We start from the raw sequence: 18,736 nt of genomic DNA, 5'->3' as shown, positions 1-18,736 counted from the left end.
GAACTTGTCTAATATCCTTTTAAATTATGGGACTTTGTTCATCTTTGGTTCTTAGAATTTTGAAGGGTGATGCAGAAATTGAATTATTGTCAAAATTAAATTGATGATTATTTAAGGATGGTTGTGAACTTAATTTTGAAGTTATTGTTAAAATTATTTTTTGAACATTTTCTGAGTGTTTTATTGCTAATTGGTGTCCTTCTTTATCTCTTAAAGTTATAATTTGTTTTTTTTTTTTTTTTAAGTTTGAAAACCCAATAGAAAAAAGGAATACTAATTTTCTTTTGATTCATATATTTTTCATATTGTTTTCTTAATTTATTTATAGTTTGAGGAGAAAATGTTTGAAAATAAGCTTGTTTAGTATTATTATAAGGGGCAAAATAATATGATTTTATTCATTCTACATTAGGAGTAAAAGAAGTATTTTTATAATTTTTCTTATGAATAATATTGACTTGATTAGGATACATATCCGAATGAGTAGGTGACACAGGAGAGGATTCTTGTTGCTGATATATAGGAATAGGAATTTTTGGAGTAAAATCAACACCATTTAGACTATGATTTGAAGTAGAAGGTCTTGCAAACATAAAATCTTGATTAAATGAATATCTAGAAGCTGGAAATTCTACTTGAATAGTACCATCTGTATGTTGTATAATTTTTGAAGAAGTTGTTAAAGATTTAATTGGTTTTGGAATAGTTAAATCTTTTAATTCCCATTGACCTCCTTGAGTAATTTCATTCTATTTTAATTTTTTAAGAACAAAAGCTTGAGTATTATTAGGGTTGTATTATAATAATAATGTTTTATCTTTGACAGATTGACATATAGCTCTAGGATTTAATTGAATTGTCATGACTTTATAATATATCCTATAAATTATTGCTATAGTTTGAGCTCCTTCTACAAAATTCATATTTTTTTTTTTGTTTTAATGTTTAAATTTAAACTTGAAAGAATACTTGGGTCATTTATATTCATGGAAAAGTTTGGAAAATAATTAAAATAAACGGGACCATTGGCAAGGTTTGAATCAATCATGCTAAAGATGGAATCAGTAAATCTTGTTGACCTAGCGTCTCTCAAACAAACAAAAACAGGAATATCTAGACCTAAACAAAACAAAGGTTTTATAGCAACTTGAACTAATCCAATATGAATATAATTAAATTTTTTTTCTATGATGATTAATAGTGTTTTGACTCAATAATTGAAGACTTTCTAAATTTTGATTAAGAGATATAGTTTTTTTCTTCTATTTTAATTGAATAATTTTGACTAATTTTGAAATTTCCTTGTTGATATATTGTATTAATTTTCATGTGAGGAATTGACCAATTATGTAATTGATTTTCTATTTGTGCTATATTTATTTCTTGACTATTAACAATATTTTTGTGTAAGTGATGTGTATATAGAATTATCTGATGAAGATACAAAGTTATCATTAGACCTAAAAGATCTGGAAGAACTAGTTCTACTTAACATCCTTATAATATTACTCATTGTAACAGAAAATTATCACAATTTTATCCTTAATCAATTCAGATAATTTATTGAATAGGGACCACCATAAGCGGATCAACACGGGACTTACGCTCCTTCTACCCTTAAACACCGCTATCACAGGCTGACCAATCCGTTCACAGGAAATTCAACCCGAACTAAGTTATGACTAAATCTATGATAATTTTGTTGAATACTACCTCTAATGGACATAATATCCCAATATAGTATGTCCAATGAATATGTTATGTCATGCTTAGTTTGTAAAATAAGTGAAAAAAAATTATTTTCAATATTCAATATTTTTTAAATAAAAATTATATTGCATTCTATTATTGGCTCAAAAAAACATGAAATTTCTTTGAGGTTTGCTAATATTTAGAAGTTGTTTAGCAATTTAAAAATTGGTAAATATTTATTTAATTATTTATAATATTTATAATTAAAATTCATAAATAAGAATTTTTATATGATGTTATTCAATATATATATATATATATATATATATATATATATATATATATATATATATATATATATATATATATAATACACATATTAATATTATTTTATAATTATTTTTTAGTTCTTCTTTTTTAACTACAAATTTAGTTTTTAATCAAAATTTTTTATTTTGAAAAATTAGTAATTAAAAAAAAAACTTATAAAGATGATTTTTTTTTTTTTGTTTAAAATTGTAGAAGGAAATAATAATAATTTTTTTTATAAAATCATTAAATCTAAAAATATATTTAAAGAAAGTGTTTTTTGCTTGCTTTTGAATGGCTAAACTCCTAAAATGGGGAAAAAATGGCAAAATCTTTTAATGAAATAAAGTTTATTTATTTATTTACTGTTGACATTGGACTTAGCTAGAGCATAACTTGTATATTTCCACTTATGAATGTGATAATATCTTCCTATATTTAAATTGCATAATGATTTTATCATTAATCTAAATAAAAATTAATTTTTTTAACTCAATAAAAATATGACACTTATTCTTGTTTCAATCTTAGTTAAGATATCTAGAAATAAATTTGAGAGATTTAAAATTAAAATTAAACAATTTATAACTACAAATTAAATGTAAAATTTATTTAATATATCATTCTATAAGCTTCAAGGAAATGTAAAAAAAAAAAATTGTAGATGTAATAAAAATCTTATTTCAAATTTTATACTATTGACTTTAAAATTAATTTTTAAAATATTAAAAATTAACTTAATATTTAAAAATAATTGTTCAAAATTTTTAGTGGTGATATTGTATTTTTGTGCCCACAAATAAAAGAATTCCCCTATGTTTACTCTTAGACACACACACACATATATATATATATATATATATTATTATTATTATTATAAGATATAAGTGTTGAATGGTGTTCTAAAGTTGTCAATGAGCATGATTTTAGTGATCTTGGAATCTTGGCTATAAGTCATTCTTACAACTTACAAAGATTGTGACTAAAAATGTGATAAATTGCAAAGAATGTAAATAATGTACCATGTAAATAATTTCAAGTTGCATGGAGTCTAATTATATTGTACATTTTTTCTTGAGATGATAAGGTCAGTTAGGAATTACCCAGGATGAAATTTATTTAAGGGATATTTTAGGTATCTTACACATGTATTAATTTTTATTTTTTTATTATATAAGTTTTATTATGGTATAAATTTGCATTGACAAATGATACTTGCATGCTCTATCTAATTTTTATTTATTTATTCTATATCATATCTTTCGTAAATAGGGATATGCCCCATAAAGATAACGATGACCGTTTATTAATGATATATAAAGTTTGACTCAATCATGATTGGTTTGGAGAAGTCGACAATGATGTTGCAACCAATATCCTAAAGAGCTCGACTAAGTTATAGTTAGTTGATGATACGACATTAATAAATAAAAAAATTATCATTTGCCTGTCTTAATTTAAATATATTTGAGTCGATTTTTGCATACGTGCCAATAAAATTTATTTGATTTATTGACACTTTGATTAATGTCAATAATTAAAATACCAAATTATTTGCAAGAACTTTATCTTCAATAAATGAAACATAAAGCATATTTCAATAAATATACTCAATATTATGTTTACTTGATATTGAAAATGATAGGAGACAAATGAAATTCACTCATTGATGGGTCTATTTGAACTTTCAAGCATCAATAAGAGCTGAGTCAAAATGGAATTGAGGCATGGTCATACTGCCATAGAGTTCTATGAAATGTAAATCATGATTGCTCCCATGACAATGAATATGGTGGGAAAGTTCAAGCTAGGTATGATTGTATATTTTTTTCTTTGTGGTCAAATTCTCTCTCTCTCTTTTATTTATTTTTTATTTTTTTTAATGGAAACTCATACAAAAACAATCTATTTTGACCCAAGTCCCCTTAGTTATTTTATTATAGTTTATTGTAAACTTTTTTAGATAATTTATTTGGGTGTGAAAAATAAAAATAAAAACTTTTATTTGAAATTTATGATTTGTTTGGAAATATTTTTTTAAAACATTTCTCGGTTATTGACAATTTTTCAATAATTTTTAAAATAAAAATTTGTTTGAAAATTTCAATGTCTTCGACTTATTTTCTATATTTTTATAATTATTTTTAAAAATCGTCTTATAAAACACATGAAAACAATTAAAAATAATTCAAAGTAAATAAATTGGTTTCATATTAAATCTAAAAGGTTTATTTTAAAAATAATTGAATATTTTCATGCATTTTTGTTTTCAAACATAAAAAATTATTTTTAAGAACATATGCCAAATATATCCTTAAAATTTAAATGACCTTTTTTTGTTACAATTTTTAAAAATTATAATGTACGTGATATTTCACTTTGGACAAAGAAGAAAATTATCGCTATTAAAATCGTGATGATCGTTTTAAATTAAAAACAGATAATATTTACATGATTAGATCAGAGATACATCATCTTATAGCTTAAGTAGTATTTATTTTTAAAATGTTTTTATGTAATTAGTTATATATATATATATATATAAGTGCTTTTGCCCATGTATAATTGTTTGTTATATAAGAACAAAAGTGTCTTGAAATTGATAAATTATTATGGTAAACGAACAACTTTTTATAACCAAAAAAATTCTGATTACACTTTTGTCCAATTTGTTACAAGAATATACCATGAGAAAACACCCATAGTATATATATATATATATATATATAAAATTCAACGTTAAAACAAATGTTAGAGACAAAAAAAAAATTTTTTTTTTTTATGTATTTATATTTTAACTGAAAATTCATATTTTTTTTACTTTTGATTTATGATGTCTTGAAAATGAGCAATTGGGTTACGTTGAATAGTTTTCGAAAATAATTTTTGAGAATAATTTTTTTTAAGTTGTTTTTCAATGTTTTATAGAATAAAAATTCATTTAATAATAACTTGTTTTAAATGCTTTTTAACATTTTTTTAAAAATAATTTTATTTGTAATGCTATATTTATAATAATTATTTTTTTAAATAACTTTAAAAAAGGAACAAAAATAATTTAAAAATATTTTCAAAAAACAACATATTTTTTGTTTTTAAGAATAAAAAACTGTTTTTTAGTGGTTAAACATGTTTTTTTATTTTATTTAAAATACAAAACAATTTTTGTTAATAGTTAACAAAAAAAACCCTTACGCCTGTTTGACAATTAATTTTTAGAATAATTTTATATTCTCTATAACAAAAAATTATGAAAATATATTTGACAATCAAAAAATGTTTTTAATTTTTTGTTCTTAATCTATTTTATATTTTTAATAATAAAAAATATAGTATTTAAAAAAATATTTTTTAGTTATTTTATATAGTTGAACTTATTTTCTAAGAGTTGTTTTAAATAATAATTATACAAATATATAGAATGATTAAAAATAAAGCATCAGACATAAAAATTATTTTAAAAATATATTTTAAATTATTAAAAATATGTTTAAAATATTTTAAATAGGCTTTTATTATACAAAACATAAAATAATAGTATTCAAAAACTGTATTTTATAACCGTTTTAAAAAACAATTATCAAACAAACACTTAATTTTTAGTTTATAAAATACTTCAATACCTTTCTAATTTTTTGAGAGTATTTTAATTTTTTTTTAACCAAATATCTAATTTTTATTAGTAATATATATATATTTCCAGGACTTGATGTGTTTTCAAACATTACGACATCTAAATTTAAAAAAATCTTGCCAGACAGATTTCTTTGATTCCTTGATTAGGAGTTTTCCGTGAGTTCACTTTCATAGGTATTGCCATCCCTTTTGTCCTTTTCAATTGGCAATAATGTAAAGTGGATGAATTCGACTTAGCTTTCAAGAAAACAAAATAATTATTAATATCTTATATATATATATATATAAAGGGGGAAAAACTACTTACAAAAGGTCATAAATTTCTACAAAATATTTTATTCCAAAATTAATAAAAAAGTTATTTAATTCATGTACTATGTTTTGATATTTTAAGGCTATGTTTGATTTCCGAAAATTTGGAAGAAAAATATAAGAAGAACAAAAAAAAAGAAAATTTAAAAAAAAGGAAAAATGAAGAAAAATGAAAAATATATTTAAAATTAATAAAATATTTTTATGTATTGGTTCAAACTTATTTTAATTCTTAAATACAAATATTAGATAAATATAATTTAAATATAAAATAATTTTATTTAAAAATATATTAAAATTCATATATATTCGTAAGAAGAATTTCAACAAAGCATGAATTTAAAGAAAAAAAAGACATTTGTATAAAAATAGAAGAGTATATTATTTTTTAAAGCATCAAATTAAGAATATATTTTCAAATTGGCTTCTCAAAAAGCAAAAAATTATTTTTGAGTTCAATAAGATTTTCTTTAAATTTATTATTTTATGAATTAAAAAAATAATTTTATTATAGAATTAGACGATATTAATTTTAAATTCTCCACAAAATTGACTTAACGACAAACTAAAAAAAGAAAAAAGGAAAAATAGAAAATTTGTTTTTTGTTAGAATGTCTTTTTCCACATTGAATAAAGGATGCTGGCGGTAGTTTCGCTTCTTGATTATTACTAATATTTAAATACATGGGTGACCAAATTGATTTAACGTGAGGCCGCTCTTGCTGACCGTACATGTGTCCGCAAGTAGAAGAGCGGATGGATTACGATAAGGCGATAGTCGAATATCAAGTCAACGCCGATGGCGTTTTGACTTCTGCAGTCTTGCCGGCTGTTCGCCGGTTGTATTCGGTTTCTTCCATGACCAATCACAGCCAGCCACGTCATAGATATAGACTTCTAAATATCTCATCTTGTCGTAAGGTGTTTTTTATTATTTTAAATATTCGTTTTAAATTTTAAATTTGAAAATTACATTTTATTTCAAATTTTATTTTATTTTTTCAAGATGGGAATAATTTTTAATTATTTTAAAAAACCAAATTATATTTAAAAACTCAAATATCAAAAACTAATATTATTTATTTAGTTAGGATGACTTTTTTTTTTAAATTTTCTCAAATCCTTTTAATTATTATTTAAATTATTTTATAAAAAAATAATTAAAAACACTTCAAATTTATTATATAAATCAATCCAATTTTAGAATGAATTTTTAAAAAATATTTTTTTATAAAAAAATTATTACTATGTGTTTTTAAAAGTAAAAAAAAAATATTTATATTCTTTTAGAAATAGAGTTATTTTCAAGCCAAACACATCCTTATCTTTATTTTTAAAAATATATATATATATATTTTCTATCAAAAGTCAAATAAATCCTAACGTTTTTAAAAAGTGTGTTAAATATTATCAAGTTATTGTCAATTGTATATTCTTTGTTTGGCTGTCTTATAAAAATGATTTCAATCATGATATAATTTTTAATTTTTATGTATTAATTTCATAAATTTATATTAAAAATAAAATTAATAACACCCTATTTATTATAGTCATGAAAGCGATCTTATTCTTCTTTTTAAATTTGCTTTTCATACTCTTTTTTGTTTGTTGACAATTTTACAATTTCAAATTTGCCACTTCAAAATCATCGAATCCCCAAAACGCCCCTGAAGTACCGTAGAGAGCGGACAGAAGGCAACCGCAGAGAACCCGAGGCCCCCACTACCCTCGCCTGTGTTGTCCCTTCTTGACTCCTCTGTACCCAACTCATCTCTCTCTAAACTTTCTCTCTACACAAAACGACTCTCAGACCGTGACCACAGCGGAAGTCTCCACGAAGCTTCCCCAAACCCTCATTTCAAATCTCCGAATTCACTTCCAAGAAACTCTCTCTTTCTCTCTCTTCATCAATAACACCTGCCTTGTCTCTCGTCCGCGGTACGCTCTCATCGCTTCTGCAGAAATCGATTAATTTTTGCATATTTCTTTTTATTTATCGTTACTGCTGAATTACTAGTCAATCTCTCGTAATCGCCGTTTGATTCTGTGGAAATGACTATTTTGTCGATTTTTAGTTTGTCTTATTTGTTTCGGGTGAGTTTTTCGTGTTTAATCGATTCATTTTTTGTGCTTTTGGTTATCGGTCCTGGACCGCTGGTTAGCGTTTCGCTAGCGCCCGTTGATTTTGTTCAATCAGTGAAGTGATTGCTGTTTTTCGATTTTTAGTTGTATATTTTGGTTTGTGCAAGTTTTGGTTGAAGTTTCTCCTTTTTTTCTTCCCTGGATTTGGGTTTTGGGTCTTTTTTCCATCTTTCATGGGAGTTTTTGTCGGAATTTGCGTTGACTTAAGTTATGAAACGGTAGTCTTTCAGCTTTCGAGAATTTAGGATTTGCAGTTTCTTTTTCCGCTCTCATTTTTGGTTCAAATTATTGACCTTTTATAGTCTGTGTACCTTTTTTTTCTGCTCTCTCTCTCTCTCTCTCTCTCAATTTTAACTTTTTCATTTTCTAAAAAAAATCGAAATTTGTAAATTGTTGTGTGAGACTTGGAGATTGGTTCTATACTGCAATTCATCTCTAGTTGTAAGGGGTAATCTAGATAACGCATATTTAATATTTAATGAAATTATGAAAGAAATAATACATATACCCAATCTGGATTTTTTCATTCTAATCAACACATAACTCTATATAGTATGGCTTGGATGTCTTTGATCATTATTATTGCTACTTTCTTGCTGCTACGAGTTATTTTGGTGGTATGGTAATGGCGCACACTAATGTTTGGGGCCTTTATGGAATCATGTTCAATGAATTTCAAGGTTGCATGAGTTGCAGCACTTATGTGTATTGTCATGTTCTTGGGTTTACTTGTATTTTCATCTTCTCTTTAAGTAAAAGTTTTGTCATAGTATATCAAATATATGATAAATTGCACTAGTAAAATTTGTCATCCAATAAAATGGTTCAGTTGTTTTTGTAATTTCCCATGTCTTAAATCTTGTTTGTTTCTTGGAAAGAATAAGGCAAGGGAAAGGAGAATGCTTAATTCATTATCTCCGAAAATCGAAAAAATGGTCAGGAAAATTCCATTCTTTATGACTTAAGCCTCATTTGGGATAGTTTTTTGTTTTTGACTTTAGTTAGAAGGTGAAGTAACTTTTTGCATAATGTTAAACATGAAATAACTTCATGCACGTGTGAAAATGGGACTTCTAATTCCATATTAAGCTCTTTTAACAAAATTATGCAAACTGGTATATGAGTTCTTATTGAGCTTAAAGAGGAGCTTTTGGCTTCTTAGACTTCAATCCAAATTGGCCTTATCTCGATTCCTATAATGACTGATGTGGTGTACATATTTTTTAAATTATTGGGTTGATTGGAGTCATTTTATTTTTTAATAAAAGGAAGTGATGACCGCAACAATCAACTAAGGAATCATGATATATGGTTCTTTCCCCCTAAATTTTATTGTATCGTTAATGATCAACTTCTATTGGAGGCAAAATTGATATGATCTTTCATATGGCATTTTTAAAATAAAGGAAATTTTTTTCAACCTGTTTATTGTTTCTTGGTGATGATAGAGGAATAATTAGTATTAGAACTAAACTTCTCTTTGGCAGCTCTGAATTTTTTGCCTCCTAGATCTCAACTTAAGAGTTGCACAATCTGCAGAGTTTATATTCATAATTGGTGAAAATGGATATAAATCTGATATGAGTTTTTTTTTCTCTTTTCCATTTCTTTGGGTGTTGATATCAGCACTTTGTCTTCAGAAATTCTTCTACATGAAGCATTCGCCCAGGTTTGTTGAGTGTGCAGAGGGTGATTCTCCATGTTTTACATTGTCTCATAACTAAACCAACACTATGAACTACCGACAAGAGAAGTTTGTGAGGTCAGTTCTTTTAACTCTGCGTACTCTTAACTCAGAATGTTCAGTAGCTTCTATTTTAGTCAGACTCATTACTTAACTTCTTAACATTTTGCAGCATACTGTAGTCCTATCCCTCCATTGCTGTGCTAAATTTTGAAAAATCCTGCACTAGACGAGGGCTCCCTATCTGTTTTAGATTTAAAAAGAACTTTCAGTTGCAACTATCGTTTTAAGGGTTTCCTAGCTTATCTATCAATATCTCTCTTCTCCCTTTTCAATGCTATTTTTTCTTTCATTTGAAAAACCCCAAATTTTGCTTAATATAGGATTATAGCATCAGAGGTTATAGTTCTAATCATGCAGAAGATGACTCTGGCTAATTCAATTTACAATACATGGTTCCTCTGCATTGCTGCCATGGTTTCAGAATCTCAAAGTACTCACATGGACATTAGTTAGTGGTGGGTGTACTTTTGGCATAGTAGGACTCCTAGGTTTTGCCTGCTCCTGTTCAACTGAGCAATTGATATGATTGTTTACATTTGATGTTTAAGATGTTCTTCTATTCAGTGGCACATTTAATTATTCCTTTGCATTGGATATTGTGTCATGGACTGATTTTTATATTGGTTATATTTTATTCAGGTTCCAGGATTGGAGTTCAGAGAGAAGTAGTGAAGGGAAAATTCCCATAAACAATGGAGTAAGATCAGGGAAAATCAGACTAGCAATAAACTCAGTTTCAGGGAAGTTCCAGAGAGGTTTGGAATGTGGTTCTGAACGGATTAACAGCATTAGAAGGTCATTGAAATCCTTTTCTTTCAGAAGAAATCTGGAAAAGGGTTCCGGAAAGAAAATTCTTGATCCACAGGGGCCATTCCTCCAAAAGTGGAATAAGATATTCGTTCTATCATGCATTATTGCAGTCTCCCTAGATCCTTTGTTCTTTTACATCCCAGTGATTGATAAATTAAAGAAATGCCTTTCGTTGGACGAATCATTGCAGATTACAGCCAGTGTTTTGCGTTCCTTCACCGATATCTTTTATATACTCCATATTATTTTTCAATTTCGAACTGGTTTTATTGCTCCTTCTTCTCGAGTATTTGGAAGAGGTGTTCTAGTAGAAGATTCTTGGGCAATAGCAAGGAGATATTTGTCCTCGTACTTCCTAATCGACATCCTCGCTGTTCTTCCCCTCCCACAGGTAAGGAAAACTTTTCTGCAGCCAGAATGTTCTTCCCATAGTATTTTAAGGTTTGGTTGCAAGGCTGCCAAGGCATAAAGTGCCCACTGTTAGGCCAATAGGCCCTAGTTTGTTCATTGGAACATTTGTTTGGGATAGTGGGATGAGAAGAAATCAGATCTTGTGTGTGCTTGGGATTTATATTCATGGCATTAGATTTTCTTGCGGTGATCTTATTGACTTGTTGACAATTTCTTATTTGGGTTCACAAGGAGGCATATTTGGGCCTATGGGCTACACAATAGGGGATGGTTCTTCCCTCCCCCATACCCCCTAAATCCCCCCAGTACTGATGAAGGCGGGATTGGATCCTAAGGTTTCCTGCACAACAACTTAAGAGACTTGAATAGATTAGCTAGCCAGCACCTCCACCTTACTGTACTTTTCACTTCACTCTTTTGGTCATTTTAAAATTCTCTGCTTGTCCACCTGTGTGGTTCATTAAATATACGAGTTTTTTGAAGCTGGAGGAACCAATTATTGGTCATGCCTTTGTGATCCTCACTGTTATTTGTGTGACTGAAGGTGGGTGGATGATCAACTGCCCTAATGTTTATCTTGTATCTCCTAGAAAGGCTCTTATGACAGTAAATTGTCTGAAATCAAAACCCAAGCAAGTTAATATCTTGTTTTTACTAGCATTAAGTTGCATTAATTTGATATTAGGTGTGAACTTTAATCTTATTGCAATATGTTCAGGTGGTAATTTGGATTATCATTCCCAAACTAGGAGGCTCAAAATACATGAATACAAAGAGGCTGTTGAAATTTGTTGTCTTCTTCCAATACATACCACGGGTGCTCCGAGTTCGTCCGTTATACAAAGAAGTCACAAGAACTTCTGGCATACTCACTGAAACTGCATGGGCTGGAGCTGCATTCAATCTCTTTCTTTACATGCTTGCGAGTCATGTGAGTTTGATTACCTGCCATTACATTTTTTTTGCAAACATATTTGGCAAATGCCATGTTATGAAGGCTTAAATGTCATTTTTATATATAGACATGTATGTAGATATGGTGCGTATATTTACTGCCTTTATGTTTTATACATATTAAAATTCTCTTTGACCTTGAAATTTTGGAACAATTCATTTTTTTAAACACATATTGGATGTTTGGCTTTTGACTTCTCACAGATCTGAAACTGACTTTTTCAAATGAATAAGAACTCTTTGTTTCTTTTTTGGACATAAAAAAGGAAGCAATTCAAGATATAAGATCTAACAACTTACAAAAAAGAAATGAGAAAGATATTTGCTTTGCATGGATCTGGGTGTGTGTTTTAGGTGTTTGCATGTCTAGGAGTGAGATTCATCCCCATATGTTAAGATTTAGGCCCTCTGCTACTAAATGTTTGCCTACCATGATATTTACTAGGATTCTTCATATATCAAACAATAGATGCATCGTATGTACTTTGGGGCACACTGTTGGCATTTCTTTTTATGATATTCTCTTGCTTTACCCATAAAAAATAAAAAAAATAAAAAAATCAAACAATAGATGTATGGTTTCCATGTTTGTAGCCAAATTATACCTGTTCCCATAATTAGATTAATAAACATGTTGGATGGTTAAATTATAACTCCAGTTGTCAGTGAGGATACCTTGTAGGTTCTAATGGGCACCAATGTTTGCAAATGGAATAATATCCAAGGGTAAAGCAGGAGAAAAATGTGTTTTGGATCTCTCTCTCTCCTCCTGGAGGGATGTGGCACGGACAGAATATAGGAGTAAAATGTGAAAAGCTTTCATTTTTTAGTTTTCCCTGTTAACTTATTTTTCAAATAGAAGTGAAATTATTATCTCTTTTACAGATCTTTCTGATCATTACTTTAAGATGTTGTAGGTACTTGGAGCTTTTTGGTACTTGTTTGCTATAGATCGCGAAACTACATGCTGGACAAAAGCTTGTGGAAATGATACTTCATGCATTGATAGTTCTCTATATTGTAAAGGAACAGTGAATACAACACTTTTTAACGCTTCATGTCCTGTAATAGAACCAAATACAACGGTTTTTGATTTTGGAATATTACTTGACGCCCTTCAGTCTGGTGTTGTGGAGTCAACAGATTTTCCACAGAAGTTCTTTTACTGTTTTTGGTGGGGCCTGCAAAATCTGAGGTATGCCCATGTCAAATCTTTTATTCTTTCATATCAATCTATTTTTGAACACTTAATGTCAGTGTGTTCCATAAATAAGCATTTTGTATCATACATGTGTTTTTTGGAGTTCTAATCATGTTCCTTTCACATTCATAGAGTATGCGAACAAGAAAGCAGTCTGTGCTTCAGACTTCAGAAATAATGGTTGTGCTGTGTCCACCACTATGCTTCTCATTCACTGCCCTTAAATTCTTAGTTTATGTAGATATGCAGACTTGCTATGTTGTTGCATTATACATAGCATGCTATATTAATCACGTGTGATGCCCATGCTCCTCATCTTATATTATCTTCCCTTTTTCATCTTTAGTTACTTTTTAGTTACCTACCTCATGCTGAGAATTTAATGTAGTGAGAGTTTTCTAGGGAAGGGCTGAACGGGTAGCCAAATATGAGCTTTGGTAATTCAAATATTTCATCTATATTCCAACATTTTGGGTTCATTAAGTGAGTTCTTGCTTGCCTTTGAGCTCTATTTAGGACCGTGTCCAATGTTGTATTAAAGACATAATTGCTTTTTTACTGCCTCAGTTAGACTTCTTTTTGATCTTTCTCTTGTCCCTTGAGCAGCTTCAAGTTAAAAGCAAAATAGTGCTCTAAACACATTTATTGGTCTCTGTGGCAGCTAGTCAAGCTATCTTAAATGAGTTTCCCTCTCCTTTTTCTCAGTTGGTACTACTTTGATCCCAAATGGATACACTCATTTCTTATTCTATCTTTTCTTGCTTTGCTACTGGTCCATTATCCTCATTTCAGACATGCTCATGTTGCATGTGTTTCTTGATTTTCCAACATTTAACCATAAAGCAACATAGGTCTTATAGCAGAATTGTAATTTTTGCCTTCAAATAGAAGAATGGTATTTGCATCCTCACAACACTGCAGAAACACTCTAATTCTATGTGCAACATCTGTATCAATTCCCACTGTTGAATGATCAACCTAGATGATAAATTCAATCAATTATAGGTGTCTCATATCCATCTATTTTAACTATTCCCTCTGCACCTAATTTTATTATTGTTGTATTCTTTAATCCATTTTAGTCCTACTTAACCTAAAACCTTCATATTCTGGACTTTTTCTCTGTGGATCTAATTTGAATGGATCTTTGCTCTAGGCTCGTAATCTAAAGTAATGTTATCACGAAACCATGGGGCCACTGGCTGACTTAGCTGCATCCCATCACATAATGTGTGAGAAAGGCATAGGCCAATGCAAAAAATTAATGGAAATTTAAATTGCTTTTAGCTAATAAATTTGGTACTGCCTACCGCATAATACAAGAGAAAATTTTAGGTGGATGCCAAACAGATGATGATTATTAGTTTAAAATGATTTAAGCTCATGTAGTGGAAATTCAAATTGCTTTTAGCTCATAAATTTGGTGCTGCTTACTGCATAATTCAAGAGAAAATTTTAGGTGGATGCCAGACAAATGATGATTATTGGTTTAAAATGATTTAAGCTCATGTAGTTCTCAGGAGTCAATTGTTGTAAATGGTTGAAAATTTTTTATGCAGCATGGCAGCTGTAATCTCCTGTCTTATGAATTTTCACTTGTCAAAATTGGGTTGGTTTCCCTTATTTGCATTTCCAATTATATAGATGGTCTTACCATAAAATATATGACATATCTCTACCTTGTTCAAACCCTCTCTTTGTAATGATAAATGCATACACTTTTGGTTTTCTTACTTTGAGCATCATTTGTGTTTATTATTGTGGTATTTTATACTTGGTACATTTTTTGCAGTTCTCTTGGTCAAAACCTCAAAACAAGCACCTATGTCTGGGAAATTTGCTTTGCAGTGTTCATTTCCATCTCTGGCTTGGTTTTATTTTCATTTCTTATTGGAAATATGCAGGTTAGTGCTGAATATTTCTATTTATTAGTTCTTAGTTATTTGATACTATGTGTAAGCATGAGAGATGCTGTGTAAATCATAAGTAGGATATATCACACACCTGCTTCTTTCTTTTGGACTACTCAATCAATGGGCATGGTTTGAGAATTTTTTGGTGTGTAATTATTGCTTCAATATAGTAAATGCATGTTCATTTTGTCCTTCAGTGCTCTGGAAACATAACATCCATAGAGAAGTTGTATTTCAACACGATGGGAGATTATGGAAATGGTTCCAGAGATCTTCCATTGATACTGTGTTTGCAGTACTAAATGACTGATGTTTTGTAGATAAAAGTTCTAGAGTTTTTAGAATCAAGTAAAATGGCTTTTGATATCTTTTTTGGGGAATTGAGCAATTGGCTGGTTAAAAATGTCTTGGTAGCATCAATGACATGCATCTTTTAAAGACATTTTTTTCCCTTATGAAAAATGGAGCTATGTCAATATCTGGATGATATGAAAAACATCTATACATTTTATGACTGAATTGTTTTGATTATGAAACCAAGCCAAGTTTAAGAATTAAAGAGTGATGTGAGGCTCATGAGATGGTCTGGATGCCTGGACCATATTTTATGGTACTCATTTAGTCTTGAATTGATGTACTGAATTTGTGGTGTAACAGACATATCTGCAGTCCACAACCATAAGATTGGAGGAGATGAGAGTGAAAAGGCGAGATGCAGAACAGTGGATGTCTCATCGCCTGCTTCCTGAGAGTCTGAGGGAGCGAATCAGAAGGTATGAACAGTACAAGTGGCAAGAAACCAGAGGTGTTGACGAACAGAATCTACTCATTAATCTTCCCAAGGACCTTAGAAGGGACATAAAACGCCATCTCTGCTTGGCTCTGCTCAGGAGAGTGAGTTCACCTACCCTTTTCTAGAATTGCTCTTACTATTATTTGCCCTTCAAGTGAATGAGAATATCTATATAATTTCTGAATTAGCGAGATATGCATTAAGGCTGATCTGTTATTTCAATATGTCATAACCTTCCCTTTAATATAAATATACCCCATGGATGGTATACATTCAGTTGCATTTTCTCCTTTTTGTTTGGGTGGGGACAGACAAGTAGCTTATGTTAGTTGTTAGCATTGACATGAAGACAATGTTCATGTCAGTGCTTAAGATAGTTACTCTGCTGATTACACAGATCAGTGGTTTTAGGTTTTTGATCTGAGCATTATTTAAACTATATTTGGTTCCTAGAAAATCTGAGAGAAGATACCAGGGAAAGAAAATTGAGAGGAAAAGTATAAGGAAAAAAAAGTAAAGGAAAATAAAAAATAGATTTAAAGTCAATAAGTTATTTATATATACTACTTCAAACTTATTTAACTTATTTTATATAAATATTAAATAATTTAAAATATATAAATTTCTAACCTATTTTAATTGTATTTGATTTTCTATAATATAACCAAACAAGAGAAAATTATTTTCTTTAATATTTTTTTTCTTTTTTTAGTACTTTCTAGGAACTAAACATAATCTTAATATATATATTTTATCCTTAGTACTTTCCTACAACCAAACAGTCTTAGAAAAAAAACTGTCCTACCGGCACATACTTCGTATAATTTGAGTGTATACCTCTTTTCTAATCTTCATTTACTTCTTTGGTTTTCAGCATTGTGTGTTGTCTTCAAGTTGATTGGTAATGCACCATTAATTATTACTAAACCATGGATTTACATCTTTTTCTTAAACATTGTTAAGGTGCCAATGTTCGAAAAGATGGATGAGCAACTGATGGATGCAATGTGTGACCGTCTCAAGCCAGCACTGTACACAGAAGATAGCTACATCGTCCGGGAGGGGGACCCAGTCGATGAGATGCTCTTTGTCATGCGAGGCAAGCTATCCACCATGACAACCAATGGTGGAAGGACTGGCTTCTTGAACTCTGATTATCTGAAAGCCGGTGACTTCTGTGGAGAAGAACTTCTCACATGGGCACTGGACCCCCACTCAACATCAAACCTTCCCATTTCAACCAGAACCGTCCTAGCCCTCTCCGAAGTTGAAGCCTTTGCTCTAATGGCTGACGACCTGAAGTTTGTTGCCTCCCAATTCCGAAGACTCCACAGCAAGCAGCTCCGCCACACCTTCAGGCTCTACTCCCACCAGTGGAGGACTTGGGCTGCCTGTTTCATACAAGCCGCCTGGCGCCGCTACTGGAGGAAGAAGCTGGAAGAGTCCCTTCGGGAAGAGGAGGATAGGTTGCAGGACGCATTGGCCAAGGCAGGTGGGAGCTCACCTAGTCTAGGTGCCACCATTTATGCATCCCGATTCGCAGCCAATGCTCTCCGTGCTTTGCGGCGTAACAAGACACGAAAAGCAAGGTTGCCAGAGAGAATATCACCGATACTGCTTCAGAAACCGGCGGAGCCGGATTTTACTGCTGAAGATCAATAGGTAGGTTATATATTTCTGTTTGTGCTAGGTGATGGTGTTATGTAGAATGTGGAAAATGGTTATATAAGCAAAGCCAGAGAGTGTGTCAAGAGTGTCAACTGTATGAGGTCGTTGTGTATATTATGTTGTATATGGATTTCCTTGATTGTATTTTTTTTTTCCTTTGAATCAATGATCATCAGATTAGTGATTTGAGAATGAGAGACACCATACTGTGAATGTATAGTTGGCGGTCTTTCACCTCTCTTTTCAAAGTTGGTGATCTGTCTCTCATGCTGAATGGAGTAGTGAATTTTTGAGGGTGAATCAATTTAATTATTTTATATGTTTGATAAAATATAAAATTAACTTAAAATAACAAGTTAGGAAGAAATTAGTTCATCATAATCATGGGATATATATATTTTTTTTCTTAATCATAAATTTACTTGTTATCTTTGGTCAAGGAAAGAGAAAATGAAAATAGATTTAATAGATTATTATCATATATTATATTAAATTTATTTATTTATGTAATTTTATATTTTTTTCATATAAAAATTAAATAATTTAAAAATACATAAAAATTTTAAAAACCATATTTAAAAATCTAAATAATTACTTAAAGTAATTAAAGAATAATAATTGGTTTTTTCCATGAAAATATATAATTTTTACCAAATGACATGTTATAAAAAACTTTAAAATAAATATTTTTTTATTTATCACAAAGAATGCATTTGATAATGATTTTAAAAAACATTTATTACCTTTCTAATGTTTAAAAACTTTCATTTTTTAAATATTAGAAAAACTATAAATGTTTTTTACAATTACTCTTTGAATCACCATGAGAAAACAAACTATGACATCATTTATGAACATATTAAATTAAGGTATAAAATAATGATACGGCCTATAAGATGAAAAGTAATAAAATTTTAGATAAGTTTTTTTTTTTCTATTTTTTTAAATATTGTTTAAAAAAAATATTATTAAAAAGATTATTTTAAAAATAAATAAAAATGAAGTACTTGTAATAGTATTGAATGTTATTTTATTTTACTATGTAGATATTGAATTGTCAAAAAATAAGTCCATTTTTTATATGAAACTCGTAACTATTTTAAAAAAATGTGAATTTACTTTGAAAATTAACTCACTTTCTTAATTAA

General features: G+C 29.3%; 1 protein-coding gene across 3 annotated transcripts; it reads left to right on the top strand.

Annotated features, from left to right (window-relative positions):
* Positions 1-7,634: 7,634 nt before the first annotated feature.
* Positions 7,635-17,780, top strand: LOC100267297 (cyclic nucleotide-gated ion channel 1). Of its 3 annotated transcripts, none has more exons than XM_002268956.4 (8): positions 7,635-7,887; positions 9,718-9,853; positions 10,478-11,039; positions 11,778-11,990; positions 12,931-13,208; positions 15,007-15,118; positions 15,785-16,021; positions 16,884-17,780. In XM_002268956.4, the coding sequence occupies exons 2-8, from the start codon at positions 9,825-9,827 to the stop codon at positions 17,580-17,582; spliced, it is 2,130 nt and encodes a 709-aa protein (XP_002268992.1). In that variant the 5' UTR covers positions 7,635-7,887; positions 9,718-9,824; the 3' UTR covers positions 17,583-17,780. The 3 variants fall into 3 exon arrangements, with proteins under 3 accessions (XP_002268992.1, XP_010662581.1, XP_010662580.1); XM_010664279.3 differs by having other exon boundaries at positions 7,667-7,887; positions 9,732-9,853; XM_010664278.3 differs by having other exon boundaries at positions 7,887-8,043.
* Positions 17,781-18,736: the final 956 nt, after the last annotated feature.

This window comes from Vitis vinifera, chromosome 16 (genome assembly GCF_030704535.1).
Source record: "Vitis vinifera cultivar Pinot Noir 40024 chromosome 16, ASM3070453v1".
In the NCBI taxonomy this organism is placed as follows: Eukaryota; Viridiplantae; Streptophyta; class Magnoliopsida; order Vitales; family Vitaceae; genus Vitis; species Vitis vinifera.
The sequence above is the reverse complement of the archived record's forward strand: the minus strand, read 5'-3'. Positions and strand labels throughout refer to the sequence as shown.

Excerpts from the sequence above, each read along its gene's own strand:
- LOC100267297 (XM_002268956.4), top strand. The coding sequence starts at position 9,825 with ATGAACTACCGACAAGAGAAGTTTGTGAG. Across the intron at positions 15,119-15,784 it reads TTCTTATTGGAAATATGCAG|ACATATCTGCAGTCCACAAC; the intron begins GTTAGTGCTGAA and ends GTGGTGTAACAG. Across the intron at positions 16,022-16,883 it reads GCTTGGCTCTGCTCAGGAGA|GTGCCAATGTTCGAAAAGAT; the intron begins GTGAGTTCACCT and ends AACATTGTTAAG.